At 38.8% G+C, this 21,310-nt stretch overlaps 1 protein-coding gene across 1 annotated transcript in view; it reads right to left on the bottom strand.

Moving 5' to 3' along the window:
• Positions 1–21,310, bottom strand: part of ARFGEF3 (ARFGEF family member 3) — an 85,833-nt gene that overhangs the window by 32,117 nt on the left and 32,406 nt on the right. Inside the window, exons 5-12 of the mRNA XM_005154771.3 lie at positions 20,175–20,243; positions 15,158–15,280; positions 13,746–13,788; positions 12,654–12,732; positions 9,320–9,424; positions 6,207–6,531; positions 4,725–4,837; positions 3,134–4,044 (exon numbers count right to left, since the gene is read on the bottom strand). Coding sequence (XP_005154828.1) covers positions 3,134–4,044; positions 4,725–4,837; positions 6,207–6,531; positions 9,320–9,424; positions 12,654–12,732; positions 13,746–13,788; positions 15,158–15,280; positions 20,175–20,243 — 1,768 coding nt within the window. The remainder of the gene's footprint in view (positions 1–3,133; positions 4,045–4,724; positions 4,838–6,206; positions 6,532–9,319; positions 9,425–12,653; positions 12,733–13,745; positions 13,789–15,157; positions 15,281–20,174; positions 20,244–21,310) is intronic.

Here is a 21,310-nt window from a genome sequence, read left to right as displayed (position 1 = left end):
AGTAACTGTTTGAGGGTGGATTTAGAAAGAGAGTAACTGTTCCAGGGTGGGTCTAAACAATGAATAGCTGTTCAAGGAGCAACCTTTGTGGAAGAGGGGTGATAGGGCTGGCCACAAACCAGACCTAGATGGGCTGGCGTGTGCTTGGGATAGATTTCTTATGGTAAATGTTGACAGAGAAACTTTCCCTAGTACCAAACTGCAGCTAAGTGCTTGTAAGTAGCCTGTGAGTAGCCCCTTCACCACTGCAGGCAAAGATGCATATTAATACTTTGTTGGATGAAGGATCATGATATTGATGTAGCTAGAATTGATTTGATATTTCATCTCTCAAATATCTACCTTGAGGACTGGAATCTGCTAGAGTAATAAAAGCTTCAAGGGAGGGAGGTAGGTAAAAGAAAAAAAAAACAACCCACTTTATTTTGCATTAAAATATTTAAAAATGTGTGCAACCTCCTATCCAAGACTACAATTCAAAAGGAAGGTGTACAACTGCACATAAAAGTGGCTACTGCACAGTGGGTATGTATTTGAGCACCCAAAAGCATTTGGGAAAAATACAGTGCCTAATTTCCTTTAACATATGGGATGGTAAACAGCTACATTTAAGAGATGCTGAGATCTGAAAAGCAGATTAGATAATGTGTGAACTTGCAATGATGCTTACCAACATAAAAACCTTGCTGCTCAAAGCTATGCAATCAAAACTGAAAGGAGGTACTAAAAATGTTTGCTATGATTATTCGCACAATGGCACACAGTTTTCAAATTAATCCCCTTGACGCTGCAGTTCATGAGAATAGTTATGTCTGAATTAAGAGAATATTGATTATATTCTATATCAATTATAAAAATCTGTCAGCTATAATAAACAATGAGGTTGGCACAGTATCTCAACAGAGACAACAGTTCATCTAAATTGGCCAGGTAAAGGAGATTCTGAAAAAATGCAAACTTAATGCTTTGTGCAAGTTAAGATAATGTTGAGACTTTTAGAAAATGCTGTAATTTTTGAGACAGACATCACACTCCAGTGTCACTAAGAAATTTTTTGGCATTGGTTTTATCTAGCAACAAGAAGGAACTTTCTGAGGAAAGACGAAAACTGTAGATTAGGAAGGCTTTTAACCAAGTGACTTCCAAATCTTAATTTCACTACAGCTCTGCTTGGCTGACATGAAGCTTTCCATGCTTATACTAATGCCTCAAAGTCCAACTTCCTTTCGCCACCTTTCAATTCCATGAAATTATAATATTAAAGTACTATTTAAGGACCTAATTTGTAGGAAAGACTACTTAATTGTAGCTAATGTATTCCCCCCCCCTCAAATTGTAAGAAAATTTGAAAAATTAAACAAAGCAAGTTAAACAAGGTCTCTCAGAAACACAAAAATACAGTTTCTGACTGCTCTCAGAACTGCACTGTCTCTTTTCCCACTTCAATCTCAACTAATACTCAGATTTCCTAATGTATTCTTCAGGAATCATAGACAAATAGATGTTGTACATAAAATTAATATGACCAGTTCCTCTAACTTCATTCTATAATTTATGCCTTGAACTGTTGGTGATAATAAAGGAGTCCTGAAGTGAGGACTCAGTCGTTGCCTGCAGATCAGACTGGTATCTCGAAACTCTCCAGGGGGAGCTCCTACCCCCAGGCATGTGTTTCAGCAAGTCTCTCCCTACAGGTCTTCAGACTCAGGCTTCGGCCTGATGTACAAACCAGAACTTATACACTTAATGCAGAAATTGAGTTATATTCTTTCACCTTTCTTGCTGTATTAGTCATAGTGAGTGACAACAAAAGCCATGTTTAGTCTTAAGATCTAGAAGTCTGTAATGTCTACCTATTCCAACTCTTTAAAACATTCCTTTAAAATGTTTTAGGATTTGACAAGCAAAAGAGAAAAGAAGTGGTATACTCATTCATAGATGAGGGAACAGATGCACCAAAGTTTGAACTAGAGTTCTGTTTTTTTGTCATAACCTCAAGATTGATCTTTTTCAGGAAAAGGAAATCCCTTGTGGCAGAAAGGATGCTTTTGAGTACCTCAATTAGGAATGTAATGAATATGAATTAGTGACATAAGATGGCCAGTGTTTCTTAAGAATGTTATCTTCCTGATTTAGGGCTTATTTGGGCAGTATTTAGACAAGGTGTCAAGAATATTAGCATATTCACTTAGCTTCATATTTAAATTATGCTGTATGATGATGGGAGGCATCTTTTCTTACTCTGTATGAGTTTAATGTGTGTGAGAGAGCACAAATGAATGAAGCAATGATTAGGAGAGGAGCAACAGGAAAGGCAATTGTGGTGAATTAAGTTAAAGAAACAGAGAAATACATTCTAACAAACATTTCCAATTTGGCCACTGTCAGGAAAAATAAGCCATTCTAAATATATATATATATACACACAAATTTATGCACATTTTATCAACAGGACAAATTAAGCTTTGCATGGCATTTTTCTGTATGATTGACCAAATCAATATCCCAAAGGTTCTAACCCTAAAAGAATTGCAGGAATTTAATCTCTTAAAAGGTAAGATTTTTAATTACTTTTCACTTGGTCTAGACTTCAAGCTTTGCAGTTCCTGTTATATTGAATAGCAGTATTAAGAAAAACAAAAGAGTGAAGAAGAGAGTTGTTCCTCTTTTCTTATCCTTTCAAGAGCTTACTGCTGTGGAATTTTTATCACCTTCTTTGCAAGGCTGGCATTACTAATATCAATACAGTGATGTACTAAGGTAGTTAAACCTCTTTCAAAATAGGTGATGGCTCAGCCTCTCTTTAATGGCATCACGTGCACATCTTCTCAACAGATCTCTGCAAACCTATAAAGAGGTATCTTAATACAGAAAATTCCATTTCTCTGTTGACCGTGGACATAATCCAGAGCCTGTTAAGAGTCAATGGACTGACATCCCTTTGAATCAGTACCTGCATATTCCATTTGCTTTGCCCTAAATGAAGTGTGCTGCTGTGGAGGAATGTGCTTTGTCGTGCACAAACCTCCTTATTCTGGTTATATTCCCTGAAGATAAAATCCTACACAAGAATCTGTGTACAGTGCTGTCACAGTGTGCATGCTGGTTAGACAGTAAATACTTGCTTGCAAACCTGAGCAGAATGTTGAAGAAAAGCTCTGAAGTGCTCCATCCACCTCCTCTATGCTGGGAAGAGATATAAGCTGAGGAAGAAGAGCTTCAAGTGACTGGATGAACAGCTGTGCACTGTGCTGGTCTGCTTCTTGGTTTTTCAGCAGTTTCAGGGACAGAGCAGCAGTACGTAGGGACCTGTGTCCTGGACAATCCCGTGGTGTCTGCTCCTCATCAGCCAGGGAGCAATTGTCAGAGCCTATGTCTGAGACATCTGACCTGCCTGAGTCCTTCTCTGCTGCCATGGAATACTGATCACATGAATCAAATTCAGTCCTAGAAAGGTCTTGGTCATCTACACTGAAGTTACTTTCACTGTATCTGGATCCATATGACCGGGTCTTGGAATCAACTGATAAGAAGTTAGTTATATCTGGATAGACTATGGTGTGGCTTCTCTGAACAACATCTGGCTGGTCAATGGTTTCTGATTCCGGTTCTCTATAATGAATCTCTCTGCTTTCACGTGCAGCTGGAGACGGCAGTGAGTTTTTTTGACTTCCTGGATTATCCTCTGGAGTTGTCTGTCCCATATCCCCTTCCAAAGTGGTCTGACCAGTGTCTGTGGTAACACTAATGCTAATATCAGGACTTTTCTCATTTGCTGATTCCCAGGCAGGATTTTCTGAGGACAGGATGCGCCTCTGCCACCTGAAGTCAGCATCATTGATCTCCATGGAGTCCCTGCTCGTCTCGGTCCCATCCTTCAATTCTTCTAAGCGTCGAAGCAGCAGCTGGATCTGCTCTTCACTAAGACCCCTCCCTTGGCTCAGCTCATCTAATGCTCCAAGCAGGGCAAAGACGCAGGACACTGAAGCATAACATGCTTCAATACCACCTTTGATGCACGCTTCTGTCATCCCATCCATGATACTACAATTAAACAGAGTTTATTTCAGTGATACAGCACATGTAGTGAACACATCACTATCATCCAACACCATCCCTCTATAACCATAACCAGGGAAAAAAAGAAGCAAAATTATGCTGTAAGACACTCCTGAGAAAGACAACTAGCATTAAAAAGAATTATTAAGTCTCCCAGGTGGACACAGCCATTTGTAAAGAGAGTGCCAACCAGGGAAACAGTTACCGTGTATTTTACCAGCATGCACAGCATGTTTTCCCTTGCAGACAAACACACTGAAAGAAAAAAACCCTTCAACACCTAGCTGAAGCTAAATTTAAATCTGTGTCCTGAAAATTATTTTACTACAAAATATGATCTAAAGATCAGAACTGAGAATCCTTCTTGCTCAACCTGACCATGTTTAAATTGTCATTGCAAAGTTAGGGACCCAAACCCCAGAATTTCCAACTGTAAACCAACATATTTGGATATTTTGCCAAACTCTAGAAGGTAGTTATCTACCTATCTATCTTACAAACAGGCCTAGACTGACAACAAACCCTTCTTCCATTTTCACAGCTTATTTAAACCAGGGAGATTACCCTGGCTCATATTTTGGCATGCTTCTGAAGATACAACTGTGTAAGTGTCTTGTGTGCATAGGTTTAAGAGAGAAGAGGCTAAAGGAGGAAACAAAGCATACAGCTTGAGAAGATCCAGATGGGACTTTCTTTTAGAAATAGACCTCTTCCTGGATTCTGACTCAGAAGAGCAGGGCCCTGCTAAATCACAAAGTTGCCGAGGACTGCCAAGTATCTGAAAAGAAAGGGAACAGAAGTTACTAGAGGATTATCTAAGCATTATTTAAATACAATAAGTGAGTCATAGTTCTATCAAGCCCTGGATCTCTAGGTAGCAGTACTGTAACTTCTCACAGCAAACAGCACACTGATGTTCTCCTTCTGCAAGCTACCTTTCCTCTCTTTATAGGCAGAAAAGCAGATAGAGAAGAGCAGAATATTCAACAAGAATCACACATAGAATGTTCTCCAGCTCTTTACATTTTTGACTAAGTATATTTCGATTGATACTGCACAAGGCAATTTTTATGCCTAAATATAAAGCAAGTATATTGAATTGTATTATATACCAAAGGGAGGCTTTCCCTTCAGTCACTCAGTTACAGAATGATGGAATCCTGCAGTGATTCCTTCTGACTCAACCTGCTGGGTGGCATCCTGGTAATGCCCACCAGGAAATACAAGAGGGCTTTACCAACAAGCCCATATTAATGAGCAGAAAGAGGCAACAGATATGTCCTTCAGGAAACAGCATTAAACTGAGTTTTTCCTAAAACTTCATTTCTCATCTTGCTATCATTTAAAATTAGAGGATGACGTGCCAGGGTGACTGCCAGTTCAGATAACAACCCAGTGGGTGGCTGTGTGGTGTTAGGAGAGATCTTCAGACTCAGACCAGCCTTGGTATGCACAAGCTAGAACTAAAATCATATAAGAGACCACTGTTCCTCCAAATTATGTAAGTTGCCTTGTGTTTCACACCATGAGAAGAAAGCCTCACATGTGAAATAGAAGCAGCCATCATTTCAGCTGCTGCTTAAAGAAGTCTCACAATGCTCCAGTTCTAGTGCTGTCAGAGGCAGTGGGCAGGAGGCCAGAAGAGGTCTTGACATTGCTGCTTAAGACATTGGCAGCTCCTTGTGGTTATTCTAATAAAGCTCAAGGAAACTGTATTTCAAAAACCTGGCATGTAATCAAAGCATATATTCACCTCAATGCCTGGAATACTACACTGTGAGGATGAATGTCTCCTTCTAGCAAGAGCAGAAAGTGGGGAAAGATGCCAACAAAGTTGAGAACTGGTTCACTATACTGTATCTCACCCAAAAGAGCAGTCTAGACTCAATCATAAGATCTGCTTCATGCAGTACCACAAACGAAGACTGACAGAGTTGCCATAGCAGCTTGCATTATGGAGATAAATATAGCTATTATGGCTTTGCATGTCAGAAGGGCTTCAATGTAACAGCTTTGCTCAGAAAAGGTGATCTCAACATCCCTAGTGCTAAGGTATGGAATACACTGGTAGACACACATCACCAACATTTACTATTAAATAAACATTTTGCTTTACATGTCTGGATTTGCACGTGTGATTATCCTACCTCTTTCATAATTTTGATGGCTTCTACTCGGTGCTGAGGTGGTGGGTAAAGCAATATCCGGTGATAGAGAGACTGCAGCACAGGCTTCATGGATTCCACTGATCCCACCAGTCGAATCAGTTCTGCTGCAATATAATATATGGTTCGTGCAACAGGCCCACTAAGGGCAGGTGCTGTGGAGGAACAACCTGAACCCCGTCCATGATCAGAGATCCCTGAGGAAGGAGAATCAGCCTCAAGGCAGATGCTGCTGTGGGCAGAGGTGATAGTTTTGTCATGAATAGGATTTCCCAGGATTACTACTAGGGCTGGACACAGTTGCTTCCTGAGAAAGAGAAAAGCAGCAGATTGTAATTGGAAATAAATAATCTCATAGGAACAGATTGAAAATAGCCCATGGTTAAACGAGATACACGCTCTTGCTTTAATGATCAGTCAACAGCAGTGGTTAGATAGAATAACAAATTATGCCAGGCTTTTTTTCACCTCCTAAGCACCAGAATGCTAGTACATATGGAAATATTTTTGGGTGCTTTATAAACATTGTACTGATTTTGCAAATTCATGGCGCTGCACAGCACTGTCATTTACAGGGTATCATGGCTGCCTCTTTCCTTTACTGCAATCTATCACAAAGTAGAAATGCTAGTTTTCATTGCTAACTGTTTCTTCTTCAGTCCACCTTGGGATCTTAAACCCCAAACCAGCCTGTGTTAACTAGAAAGCCTGATGTTCCATCACTCAACTGAACATGCATGTATTTTAGTAAGCACCCTCTCTGTTTTGCTGGCTTTTGAGAACATAAAAGATCTCTACAGTAACTCAAATCACTGCAACTTCTCATCAGCCACTATACACTGAAAACACTGTCCTTTTTTCAACTGTCTTTCCCATTAACACTCAAGTTTAGTGATTCCATGCCAGCAGATCACTCTTCCTGTGGAACCAGAGCCAAAGCCAGCTCAGCATTTTGCTCTGTTAGCTGTTCAGCTTTGCACTCACGCACTTGACATTTTACTTCAATCTACAAGACCCTAATTAAAAAAGCAAAGTGCTGCATGAAAATGTAGTCCCAAACCTGATTTTCACCCACATGCCCCAGAGGTACAAGTTGGTGGCTAGAGCAAGTATCCAATGACAAGTAATGATTTAACATAAAAAGTAACTTATCTTCATAGATAAGTACATCTTATTTTCTCAAGATTTTTATGCAGTACAGAACTTTCATTGTTTCTCTTAATGTGTTTGCTGAAACAGCTTGGCTTCCCAAAGTCACAGAAAGAAACACAGCTTTTAATCAGACCTCAGATAACGATAACTTTGAGTTTGCTTATTTCTTTCTCCCATCGGGTACACTTCAGAACATATCAATCCACTGTATAAGAAATGTGGCTCCCTCAAAGCAGGTGTAATCACTGGTTACAACAGCAACATTCCCCACACATCTTTGTCCCACTGAAGTGCTTCTGTAATAAACTATAGAGAGCACTGTCAAAAGTACAGAACTTAATCTTCCTTTCTGCTTCCTTCTTTATCTTCTGTTGAGAACTGACTACAAAGTGCCAGCCAGAAAGTTGTATGCATGCAGGTAACACCTCCTTAAAGAACAAAAGCAGTTATTAGTCTGATTTCACAGCTTCACTAGACAGCTAATGGATTACTGTGTAGTTATACTTCCATGTATTCAAAATGATGCTTGCAGTTTACACTGTTTCAGGTCTTAGAACATTTTTCCCCCACTTCATCTTAAGCATGTAGCTGGAGGACGCATATTCCTTGGCAGGTTAATAAGTCCTGCCTCTGATATCTTGCCCTCATGATATATAGTTACAGATATAAACATCTGTAGATTTGCAGCATACAGTGGGTCATCAAAATTATGTAAATTTAAAATAAAATAAGAAGTGTTTTCTTTTAATGAAGTTTATTTCAGTGACCTTGGTAACGGAATAGCCCCACAGTCAGACACATAAGCATAATCAAACGGCTGGGTGATATTCAAGGGCAGAATCTTCTGAAATCATCACTGTCCATCATATCTGAAAAATCATGGCAAGGAGGTTGGAACTAGATGATCTTAAGGTCCTTTCCAAACCTAACTATTCTATGATTCCATGATTCTATGAAATGAGTTTGCAATGAAAGAGAGAATTCTGCTTTTACATTAGGTGCTGCCAGGGGCCTCAGTACAGGGTCCCTGTGCAACACTGCCAAATGTTATCAACGTGAAAACTTTCTAGTCCAGCAGCCCCTGATTTTCCTGACAGCAAGGGAAGTTACAGGTGCCTCTACATGTTGCATACTTAAAACTGAGTCCAAGTCAAATACTTCCATTTCAAAATACAGGATAAAAGCAAAAGAAACATATTTGCCGTTAACTGTCACATACATCTTTACTTTACACAATCACCTGCCAAGGTCACAGGATGGCCATGGACTACAAGGAACTGCAGATTAGTTACATTCTTACTTTATTACTATTACTTAATTATCTATATGCTATCAAAAAAAGCACTACTGCAAACAAAAAGAGGGACAAGGATTATTTCAGGTTCTTTGAGGTGATGATATCAAACAATTTGGAGGTAGATATGAACACTAAAGACGTCAGGCCTTTCTGATGAAGAGTATTGAAAAAATAATTTCTTGATAAAGTGGAAGTACTGGGAAGACCATTTTGTCTCAGCCCTTACACGATGCAGGTTATAAACATTTTTGGTCACCAGCACACCATCTAGCATTAATTTCGCTTATCTTCCTGTATTACTGAATTGGACTGGTAAGAATCTCTACAGCACCCTTCTACATTAAACAGGATACACGTGTGTTTAATGCCACACACAAATCCAAACTATTACAGAAAGCGTAAGAGGTTTTCTGTTTTGGTTAAATGTATTAGACTTCGTTACAGTGATAGTTCATACAGGGATTTAATGTGCTAGCTGAGCATGAGGTTCTAACCAGTCTTATATAAGGCACAGGACAAACTGATAGTTGATTAACAGCAAGGTCTGCTCACATCTGGAGATTTATTACAAGTTTGTATGGCTGGGGGAGAAGGTCCTTTTATACTTACCAGCTGAGTATTTGCATTAGTCTTCAGATGTACTCACCATATTAGATCAGTGAATCCTTTGTGCTGGTGCATGCTGGGAGAGGAGCTGTTTAACATGGAGAGGATGCACTCCAAGTAAAGGAGCTGAAGTTGCCGATTGTCACTGGCAAAGAGGAAGGACGCCATTCATGTCACATTTAAGCACAGATTATTTAATTTTCTAAAATAATTACATTAGTTCATTTGAAAATTATACCACAATCTACAGTAGTGATTTAATTTGCTTCTTTCCTATTTTTTCCTATTTACAATGGTATGATCACCTTTATCATCCTATTTATGTTGTACTGACCACATGCATTGGTCCACTACTTAACAGAAGTAAACTCTATGTGAAAAGAAAGGAAGAAGAAAACAAAAATAATTATTCAAATTCAACCTAAAAACTTGAGGTGAAAGGAACCCTTAAACAGAGGAAAAGGAGAAAACTGGAAGATTTTGGACTATTGGGTAGTTTCTTCAGGCAATCTGAATGGCATTTAGGCTGCTGTCTTCTGGTTATTTTTTCTCTTTTCTTGGTACAGCCACATAGTCAAAAGTCAGTGTCTATAGGCAGAAAGTCACATAATGACATGGTTATCTTTCAGGGCCTTGCCAGTTACTCTGTCAAAACCATCTACACAAAGTGAGCTTCATGAGAAAGACACAAAAGATCCTGTGGACACCTGGAATTGCCACATTTGTACATACAATATGCTTGTACCTAGAAATATGCTTGTACTCTTAGAATTAGCCATTGGATTCAGGAGACAAGCAAGGCTGACATTTGCCTTATGAAAGGACTCCCCCATGCCTATCACATTCACATACTGGTTTTCACTCCTAAAAACACTAGGATTTAAAATCACTGTTTTTTAGTCTGAGATGAGAATTAGAGGAATGTATTTTCTGATGTATGATGGTAGGTGAAGGAAGCTGTAAAGAATGGATTTATCTTAACTGAAATTAAGGAATGAGAAATGTCTGCTCTTCAGTCACTGCCTGAATTCCTTTTGTTCAGATAGCTGAACTTCCACCCAAGCAGAACAGTACCAGTTCCACACGTCATGCATAAAACAGTGAATCCCAAGGCTTGAAGCTAGATTTCTAACTCTAAACTATACAAGGTTTAAAACTGCTGGTTGGTTATATATTTTAGAGGTGACTGCCTTTTCCTCACAACAATCCACACCTATTTGGAAAGATGTATACACTCCATGTACAAGTGCCTTTTTTTCTCACAGCTTCTATTGCAATGCGTCTTCATGCAGATCATCAACATATTGCTGCTGATACTTGCATGGGCATGCACAGGGTATTGCTGTACTCTTGACTGCACTGATGCCTCTTACTACCAAATTGTTTTCCTGCATGTAAGAAATGAATATTGGACTCCTGCACACCTTGGCATAGCTGGCATTTTCGTATCACTGCTGCCACAAAGTCCAGAGTCATTAAAGTCACCAGTGATCTCAAAAAAAATAAATCACCTCCCTGAACTCTTCCTCATCACTCACAGCTGTGCCTCCCTCAAAACCAAATTGTAATAGGCTGTAAATTTAGATGGAGGACTTAAAGTAATCTTCAGATGAAGAAATTAGAACAGGCAGTATAGCATACTAAACCCTCTTTTCAATGACCCGGAGGTTCAAGAGTTAAGGTGCTGGCAACAAAATGTTTTGAAGGAGATGCCAAAACTGGCCTTGAAAGAAAGAAAGGATTTTTATTCATAGTTAGCTCTTTAATAAGTCATCCTAATTGGATTTGTTTTCCTCAGATTCAGTCAGAATTCTTTACTATGCTTTGCTCATAATTAGAGATCCTAACAGTCTAGGTACATATTTACAAGCATGCAGTAAATCATGGCTCAGTGACTACTTTTAAGTCCTCTGAATTCTGCATTGTACTTTATCTACAGTGTGCCTCAGTCTCTTCTAATTCAGTAGAGTTTTATGAGGAGCTGGGACTGCAAATAACTTTTAAAAGACTTATAGTGATTTTGTCAGGTAGTTTTGATATTTCATAATCAGGAATTCAAAGTCATCATTTGGTGGACAATACTTATCAGATGACAGTTGTATATAGTGTCACACGTGGGCAATATTTGATACAAAGAATTAATCTTTCAGCTGGTTTGGCCACTTGCTGTTGTTAGTACACACTTCTGAAGATTTACTGTCCTGTAATTAGGCATACCACTAAGAAAAGTTATAAATGTTCCTTCAGGAGATTCAGAAACATGCTTTTGTTTTCCCAAATGCTGACACTGATTAAATAATGCTAAGTAAGGCACTCTTCCCTTTCAAAGCTTCTTGTAATTAGAGACACCCACGGGAGGAAAGTCTATAGAACTGCACACAAAGATGTCTGCTGTCTTTGGCTCTGGTAGTTCCTAAGCTGTAGGGCTCCTGAAAATGGTAGAATATATAAAAGGAAGTACTGATACATGCTTGTTTTGTGTATCTCCCGTTTCCCTGAATTCATCACAGGCAATTTTCAGAGACATGCAAGCCAACCAGAGAGACAACAGTATAGTATGTTCCAAAAAAATAGTTTCAGGTCATTTTTTTGCTAACACTCAGGTGATTTGCAGCTGGCAGTGGTAGCAAGTTAAATTGTATTTTAGTGATATAGAAACAATGTTGTCCAGTGAGAACTTGTTTTTCCCTTAAAACTTTCAATTATCTTGAGCTTGTTCTATTTCTATTTTTCTAATAACTGCTGCATAATGTTTGCATTGCCTTTAGTAGGGTTTCCACCTCTAACAAATACAGCTTTTTAATCTTATTTCTTGATAGACCATTACTCAAGCTATGCTAGAATGCCACAGAAAGTAATTTTTAACTCATAAGTATTTACTCCTACAGTACCAGCCAACAAGACTCAGTGTAACGCCCTATTAGGCTCATGCATTTCCAAGTAGGTAGAGTATATGATATTTCTAAATTTAAGGAACCCTTTGGTAATGCAAATTATTTCAATTGGACAAATGCCACCTTTCTAAGGAGGACATATTAATTCATTCTGCATATTATTTCTCTTAGGGTTTTCCATGTCTCTTGTGATTGTTCTCTCTACAATGGTTGCTTTCAAGGCAGAGAAGAAATTGAAGCTACATATGGATTAGATTTACAGGAAGGCCTTTAAAGCTAAACAGTGCATAAAGAAGGCAAATTAGCTTCTCATCTCAAGTGATGGTTAAATTAATGCAAGTTGAACAATACTTCCTTTAATAAACAATTTAAGCACAGTTTTGCTCCATAATTCCAGAACTACAACAGTACAGCCACAGGTATCAGTGAAACTCCCAGTCTCCAGGTAATAAATTCAAATTATAAACTGAAATAACTCACTTTATGACAGCCTGGAGCTTCTCACAAAGCACAGTGAGGACAGATACAACATCATCACAAAGAGACTCAGCTGAAGTACCTTCAAAAAGGACAAAGATCAGAAGCATTACATATGTGCAGCTGGATTACAACCTCAATTTACTGCATGTTTTTTCAGAGCTGGTTAGAGCTTCTAAACAAATGAGTAGGGCTGCCAAAATTCATACAGAAGATGCAGTCGGAAAAAGTTCTAGATTGGAAAATGATCTCCACACGATGAAAAAGCAGTAGTATTAAATCCATAGAGCTTTGACTGCTTACATGCATTTACAGGAGGTTAGCTGAAATCTAATTCAGATAATACAATAAGGACACAAATAAATAATAAAAAAAGGAGTGGCTGCATTACTTCTACATGGCAGCTAAAATTTCTGTGTCTCTCTCTGCAGTTTGTCTCTGCTACACAGCTTTTCATGTATGATCAGGTTCTGATCTTAAAAGAGGGTGCTTATACACCTCAATGATTTCAGCCTCCATTCACACAAGTTCTCCTGCAGAAATCCAGTGAGAAGGTCAAAAGCAGGCATTATTTTTACCTATCAGGGAAGAGGCTGGAAGTTAAGACAGAATGGGAGCAGAAAAAAATTCTTCTGTAAAATAATCATTTGACAAGCGTGAACAGACCTTCACTAGTGATGTGCTTGCAAAAGTCACCATTATATAAACTGCATCTCTGGCCTGAGATAACAAAATAATTTCCAGATTCTACATTCAACTCCATGAATCTGTTTCAATTTAGGAAGTAAAGCCACCTACTAAAACTTTCTCTAGTGCACTCAAACTCCTTAAACACAGAAGTTAGAAACTTGAAACAATCATTTATTACTGTCGAGTGTGATATTGTTACCATGCTCCAAATGAAGACATGAGTGAAAGTTTCAGGAGCTAACAAGGCTGTCTCAGTTCTTATTGGCAGCAGAGTGCATAAAGCTAGGGAGAAAGTAAGATATCCTGAAGATGCAATTTCTGTGACATCAGAAACTGTGCTGATGAATGAAAGTGAAGAATAGAACAGCTGGATTGGAAAGAATCACAAAAAAGTGTTACAAATACCTTGACTCTTGAATTTCTGCGAGGTGTCATGGTTTTCAATTGTCTGTTGGGGAAAGACAAAGGTGGTGTAATTGGTGCAAGGGGTACAAAAATACTGCAAAAGCAGTACTTCAACAGCAGAGCTTTCTTAACAAATTCATGCCCTCTGTCTGGTTTGGGGTTTTTTGTTTGCTAGAGGGTTGGGTTTTTTTTTTAGGTGAAACTTTTGCAAAACATTTTCAAAAATTCCTTAAGATCTGTTTTAACATTATTTTAGATTTAAGGAACTCTCATTTCATTGGGCTGAAGTAAGATTTGTGAGTATGTAAGGGATTTCCTACACCTAAACCAACTCAGTAGTAACTAGGCATGTAAATTGCATTTTAAATGAGAGGCAAGCATAATCTAGATTTCACAGAGTACTTAGAAACCAAAATCAATTGAGTGTTAGAGGGTTTATCACATTGTCATCATTAATGTTACAGTGCCAACATAATTAATGGCAGTCAGGAAATGGAAACAACCTCTTGCATCGTTCAGTTCAGCTGTGGTATAGGATTTTTCCGATCACTACACAAAGAGGTCAAGCCAAATTCTTCTCTCAAGCATCAACAACAAACTGCCAGGAGCTATATGTTGCTCTCATATACTTTCACCTACTGCTCAGCTGAGAGCAGAACAAAATCCAGCTTTCAGACCCAAACTACTGAGGGTCTTCTGTTCTGTTTTGTAAATGTTTTGGCTAATGAGCCTACTTAACACAGACAGAAATTTAAGTAAACCAATTAATTCTGTTTTGCAGTTGCTCATGAGGGAAAGTAACCTACTCTACTAATACAAACCAGAAGTGATCATCTTAACCCAATACAGATGTAAGGAAAATAATCAAACAACTAAAAAACCCCAGCAATCCGTACAACTACAGTGCTTAAAATTTCCTAAGAAACAGAAACAGACTTTAAAAAATAGTATGTTTTTGATAATATGATAATATACAAACCAGCATAAATGGATGAAAGAAGTCACTTTCCTTAATTGAGAATTTATTTTGTTTAGGCAAATTGTCATGCAAAAACTTTTGGCAAAAGAATTTCAACAAACCATAGGAAAACGAGCAAACAAAATAAAATAATGTAAAAGGAAAGGGTGAAGGCAGCCTGATACCAGAACAAAACCTGTTTTGTTTAATGGAACAGGGAAAAAATAAAAGTATCTGCCAAGTAGAGCTGACAATGTGAGAGGTGCCTTTCCAATAGACTGCTCTGAGGCAGGCACAGAGTCAGAGCCCCAAAAAGCTTTTAAAGAGGGTTAATGTGGAAATGTCAAATAAAAGCCATAAGGCAGAACAAGCCAGTACAATACACTGCACTCAGAAAAACGAAATTACATGCAGCCATGGACATGGAACCATTTGTTGATGCCAGAAGGCTCACCATGTTTTCTTGCTTTTGTCGTAACTGTAAAGTCAAGTCACTCAACATTTGGCTAAGGGTTGCCCGCACAGCAGTGTTAATGCTCCGCTGGTGACAGCTAGATACATATGTCTCAATGCAAACCTGATGAAGAAACAAGATAGCAGGACATAGATATGAACTGTAACTTACCAGTAACACGTTTTAGGGTACCAAGCTCTCTCATGCAGATAGCCAGCCTTCCTTACTATTTCATATTGCCTTATTAGCACATCAGAAGCTTTCAGCAATATGGAAAATTAAGTAGCATCTAGAAGCAGGAATGGTAGGGCAAAAATAGCAATGACTAGGGTTCTGTACAACCCATGTGATTATTACATACTGCAGCACACTGGAAAGCTTTTGAAGGCCTTTCCCAATACAGAAAATACAACAGTGCTTTATCATACATTACACAAATGATTGCCTTTTAATAACTGGCAATCAAGCTGAGGGCTCTTCAGCTCAGGGATCCCATGGAAGCCAAGGTAACAATGGAATCATGGATCATCCAGTTCCTAGCTCCATGCCCAGCTGCTTGACATTGTGCTGTGACCAGAGTTGTGCCAGACTTTTGCCCCAGCTGACATTATACAAATAGTTGCCAAAACATAACACAGGTAGGACACTTGGGACAGAACACAGCAAACTGCAGTTCCTGTCCTTGATCAGCTTTTTTCTGCAGGAGGTGTTGGTCTCTATAAGAGCTGCTATAACTGTAGTAACCACTGTAACTACTGCACAGTAACTAAGTGGGTAAGTCTTGATGGAGCTGAGTAGATTTGTGACAGAACTGTACAATACAATCTCCTAAGACTGTGAACCAAACATGTAGCTTTGGTCCCCTTGGCCTGTACTGAGCTTTATCATTAACAATCACCAGGATGAAAAAATGTAAGTGCCTGTTCACATACTTTTCAGTCTTTGTATTTTCATTCTGCCATTGTTTGGATATACAGCTAGTGAGAAGAACCATTAATACAGATTAAACTAGTTGTGAAAAATATATTTGAAAATATATCTAGTATAAATTATATACATGATGAATAGACATAAATGCATCTGTTGTAAGCTTTTGAATTAGAAGGATATTATATGATGTAAAGCCATTTTTATAGTTCCGTAATGAGGATGAAATTTTAAGAGGGAAAAATTACAGTGATCTGATTACATAGGCTAATCAGTGTTGACAAAGGCACATGGACAAAGACTCTCAATTGTTTCTAACTCCTACTAAAATGAAACCAAGCTATTCCAGTAAGACAGAAAGGCTGCGGGCTTGAGGCTACAAAGTTTAACATGCTGCTAGCACATTTCTGCATTTGTTAGAGTGGAGTGGAAAACAATATAGCTATGTTCCTAAAACTCTTCTGACCTCCACATTTTGAGGGACCTTACATTTCAGCATTTCAATGAAGCTACAAGGACAAGAAAACATGACTGAGTTTCTTGGATACAAACTGTATCTTAAGTGAGTGTTTCAAGACATTGTATGTGGAAGCTACTTAATTATGGCTCTTATTTTCCCTTACTTCCCAACTACACTGAGAGATAGCATTCCAGAGCTTTTCAAGTGTGTGTACATCAGTTGTTAGAAACACTATGCAGATGACAGACTGAGATTGATTATCTCCTTTGACAATACATTAGAACTAGGTCACAGTTGTACCCAGTTGCAGAATATAAGGGACCAAATTGAAAGCATCTCATTCTTGTTGCTCTTTTTCAAGACTCCAAGATCCCCCCCAAATAAGTAAGTCAGTTTCTTTAGCTTGAGATCTGTCAGTCAGTGATGAAGATGGTCTTCTAAGCTAAAAGAAGGCCTGGACCAACTCTGCCCATCAGTCAGCTAGCAGTTGAACTCCAGTGGATAAAAAACCCTAAAGCCTGTTAACCATACACAGTCCTCCACAGAGGCCAAACCATTCCAGTGCTGCCAAAGTCATTCTCTTGAGCTGTAGATCTTCTTCTAGTGTACCTGAACTAGTTGATGAAATACCATTCTTAAAGGTAGGCTGACTTTCTGGAGAGAGCATGGTTGATATCTCCTTCTTCTCTCCCCTCCCCATGCCAGCTAATGAGCAACAGTATTGTCCACTTGAGGTCCAATCTTACAGAAGGCCTGTGTTCTAAAATAGCTGGGCAAGGTACCTTTAGAAAAGCCACTGTTGAAGAAGCACCAGTAAAAATGCGAGAGCTCAGGGCCCCAAGGAGGTGTTCAATGGACATTTTGATCATTTCATGCATTCGGGGACTTCCAGCTCTATGGCATGCAAAACACAACTAAGAGCAAAACACAGAGGGTTAGGCAACAAAACACAACAGCGTTAAACAAAACAAACCTCCAAAAGATAAATGGGACTAACAAATACACACATAAAAACAAGTACAAACTAAATTTTCTTGCAGGGGTGTAGGCAAGCATGGGAAGGTGCGTGGAGCAAGATTTAGTCAGTTTTCAATTCTATTAGTAGTTAAGCCACAAAAAACAGTACTCTTCATGTTAGGTGCTTCCTCAATTTGTAGCTGATAATATTCAGAAAGATTTGGGGTGCCATTATTTTGTATGCATTAACTGAGAACTATCCCATAGTGCAAAAAGTCCAGACTGTAGCCTTTTTTCTCAGAGAGAGTCCTCAGGATGTTCTACCAGTAATGCAGATAGCACCTTTCTAATTCTGCAGCAGCTCCACTTTGCTACAGAGGGCAGGCCAGGAAAACTAAGGGACCAAGTTGGAAAGAAATGTCAAATAGCAGGGACACTGAAGCAGAAAGCTCCTCTCTACCACCTTGCCCTTAGAGTGAGTCAGAACAATAAATGCTGAGGCGAAGCAAATGCTGAACTCAGAAACATTTTTTTTGTTCCCTACTGTTTATACATTGCAGAATTCAGATACAAAGGCATATTGGTTCCTGCTATTAAGTGTCTTTCTTTACCTAAAACCTGTCTGGAAGGAACCTGAGGAAGCTTGTATGAGCCTGGTGGGACCTGCTAATTAGAAATACCTAGGCATTCACTGAGGCAGTATTTTCTTAAGGACTGAGGGGGAAATAGCTGTACCTCTGAACACTCCAAATAGAAACATGCATGCTCTGTATTACAGCTTGTTCCAATCCCCCAAAAGAAATGAAAATTTTGTTTGCCTTGCTGGTACATCTCATCAGCCTGCATAAGAGCTTCTCTTTAACAGGAAAAGGACAAATTATCAATGTGCTGATTTGTACTACTATACTAGCAAAGGTTTTTAAGAGCCCAGCTAGCCTTCTGGGAATGAAAGTCAAGTGCAAATACCAAGAACAGCAGTTTAACTCTGATCTATGAAAGAAAACTGCCACTTTCAGGATGCCTTAAATGAATAACAGCCCTGTTTTTATCCAAATTTACAGAGAGAACAGAAAATCTGATTTCTGATACAGCTTATAGCACACAGAACATGACTGAGTGACTGACCATTTTCCTCATCTTTGGCAGTGCTCCTAAAGAGTGAAATCTGAAGAGGTTAGAGACATTAAATATTTTTCCCAGCCAGTATTTTGTCTAAGCTAGAGCTCTGTACCTTAAGCAAAGTGACGCACTAAGCTGAATTCATCAGCTTTTGCCTTTCACATTAGAAAGTCTGCTGAGAAAAACTGCAGGGAAAAATATCTATTTTCTTCAGTTTGAGACACTGACATAAAAGGGCTTAGTAAAGCTTAGAAAGTTGTGGCTTCTTCTAAATACAAATTCTGTTCACCCTTGCTGCAGCATCTACAGGCAGGGCTTTCAAAGACTTTCAAAAATATCCATACCTTATGGTTTCACATAGCACAAGAGAAACCAAAGCCTAAGCTGTGCAGGACACCTGGAATGATTATTACTCTTTTTATCTTGTATACTTCATATACACAAACTGTTTACGTTGTATCCCTGCCTTTTAAAGCCTATTTGTTACAAAATAGCAGTTGTTTTCTTTGGTTCCCTGTTATCCCTGTAGCTCCTGTCCTCAGCTTCCAATAAGACAAAGCAAAGTCAATTTTATTCCTAAACTTGGAAAGTACTGTAAAGTACTGTAAAGCTTTACTCCCAGTAAAGTGAGCTATTTTCACATGGGATTGTTTTTGTGGGTTTTTTGTTTGGTTGGTTTTGTGGTTTTTTTTTTTTTTGTTTTTTTTTTTTTAATGAAAAACTACCCCAACCAAAATACAAAACCTGAAACAGGTGTCTAAATGTCTACATACATTTGGAGTACAGGACATATATACAACTTTTACATTACTCCATGGACATTCACTCTCCCCATACCACATTAACAACAAAATGTTATAATACATTCTGCACTGTGCTGTGCAGAAAGATTTAGTGTTCCTGTGCATCTTATCTAACCTGAAAAACAGCTCCCGTGGCTTGCTACACACTGTACTAAAAACATCAGCCATCTACAAAAGCTCACTTAATAGACCTGCAGGTATGCTTTCCTACAGTCAAAGCTCCTTTGAAATTTAATGCAGACTAAAATTTAATGGAATAAAGGAAGAAGAGTAACTAATGGCACCAGAACAACACCACATATCTAGAGGTGTCATAAATCTTTTACTTGGATGTATTAGTAAAAACACAAGGCTGACAAGGCACATTATGGCATACACACCTCTCTTGAGGAAGCTTCATTAGTTTTATACTTGCAGCAGCAAGTAAAAACCAGCATAGTGCTGTTTTATAAAGCACTTGAGGAAATTTTCTTCTTGTAAAAAGCAAAGTAAATACAAGAAGTAGTAAATGCACAACACTGCAATACAATTGTCAGTCAGTTTCCAAAAGTGCCTTCCCCATGCAAGCCCATCAACCCTGCCCAACTTGCAATTATTTCTTCTAACTAGGCATAAGGTAGCACCAGTTCTTAAGATGGTAACTGTGATTTGAACTAGTTCAGTTTCTGGGTATGTATGAAAGACACACTCTAGATAGCGGGGGAACATTAAGAGATGTTAAGACAAGCAATGGTACAACAGAGGCACTTACCTCAGCAATCTTCAACACTGAGCTCCCATTCAGCTCAAATGTGGAGGTGTATGTTATACAGAGCAAGACCTTGAATTAAAAGAAAAGGAGTAAGGAAAAAAATTAAATTTTATCTGTTACTGCCTCCTTTCCCTACCCAGGCTCTTTTAGTCACAGCTCCTTCCATTTTTAGAGGAGAAATCAGAAGATTCTCAGCACCATATGTTACTGGGATAAAAAAGATGGCACAATCAAGTTGTTTCCTCGTGAGAAGGAGATACAGCCTAATGGACTGGTCTCAGAGGTACAGCCTAATGATTACATCATGCTGTCTCTTAAGTCTGACCATGGAAGGAAAGAAAATCCAGCTATCAGCTCTGGCCTCAGACTTGATAGCCAGAATCCATTCTTAGTTTAACCACAAGCTTTGCATGATTTATGATCTGTCCTTCTATTAATTTCTCTCAGTATAACAAAGGAGGAAGAAAAAAATGCATGCAAGTTATTACTTAGGTGAGACAGATACATATATATTATGAGAAACAAGCTGCTAATTACTGCTTGACATAAGAATTTCCCAGCCTGGGATATTTCCAGTAGGTGTATTATAGTAATTTTATAATTATTGGCTAAAAAACAACTGATAAGCCTCTATTCATGAGGGAGGCTTGTTCTGTCTTGAACTCAACAGGAGGAATAAGAACTGAAAGCCCCATCCAACACCTTACTTTGAAGAGAAGGGGAGTGGGAATGTGATGTGATCTACCAGGGGAAGCTTGGTGGGACAGTGAAGCAATATGGTGAGAGGTGCTGTGGTGTGATGCTTTTAGTGTCTAGAGATGTCCTCCTTCCCGCTTTCCCTCCCTGTCTTCCTTTCCAATCCCTTCTGTTCCACAGAAGACTGAAAGAGTCTGAACTACTATTCCCTCTCCCTTGAATTATAAAATTCCCCCAGTGCCAGAATTTATGCTTTTCTTGGTCTGAAATAGCATTAATTTCTTGGGCTAAGTGTACCAGCAAATATCCACCATATTAACACTAATGTATTGATCCCTACCGTTTCCCAGTCCCTAAGAACTACTGTTTTCTGCTTCACGAGGAAATCTGGGATATCAGCTAAATTAGCATTACTGGCTATTAACCATTTCTCTTATTCT

Source organism: Melopsittacus undulatus, chromosome 3 (assembly GCF_012275295.1).
Source record: "Melopsittacus undulatus isolate bMelUnd1 chromosome 3, bMelUnd1.mat.Z, whole genome shotgun sequence".
NCBI lineage: Eukaryota > Metazoa > Chordata > Aves > Psittaciformes > Psittaculidae > Melopsittacus > Melopsittacus undulatus.
This window is presented reverse-complemented; position numbering and strand designations above follow the sequence as displayed.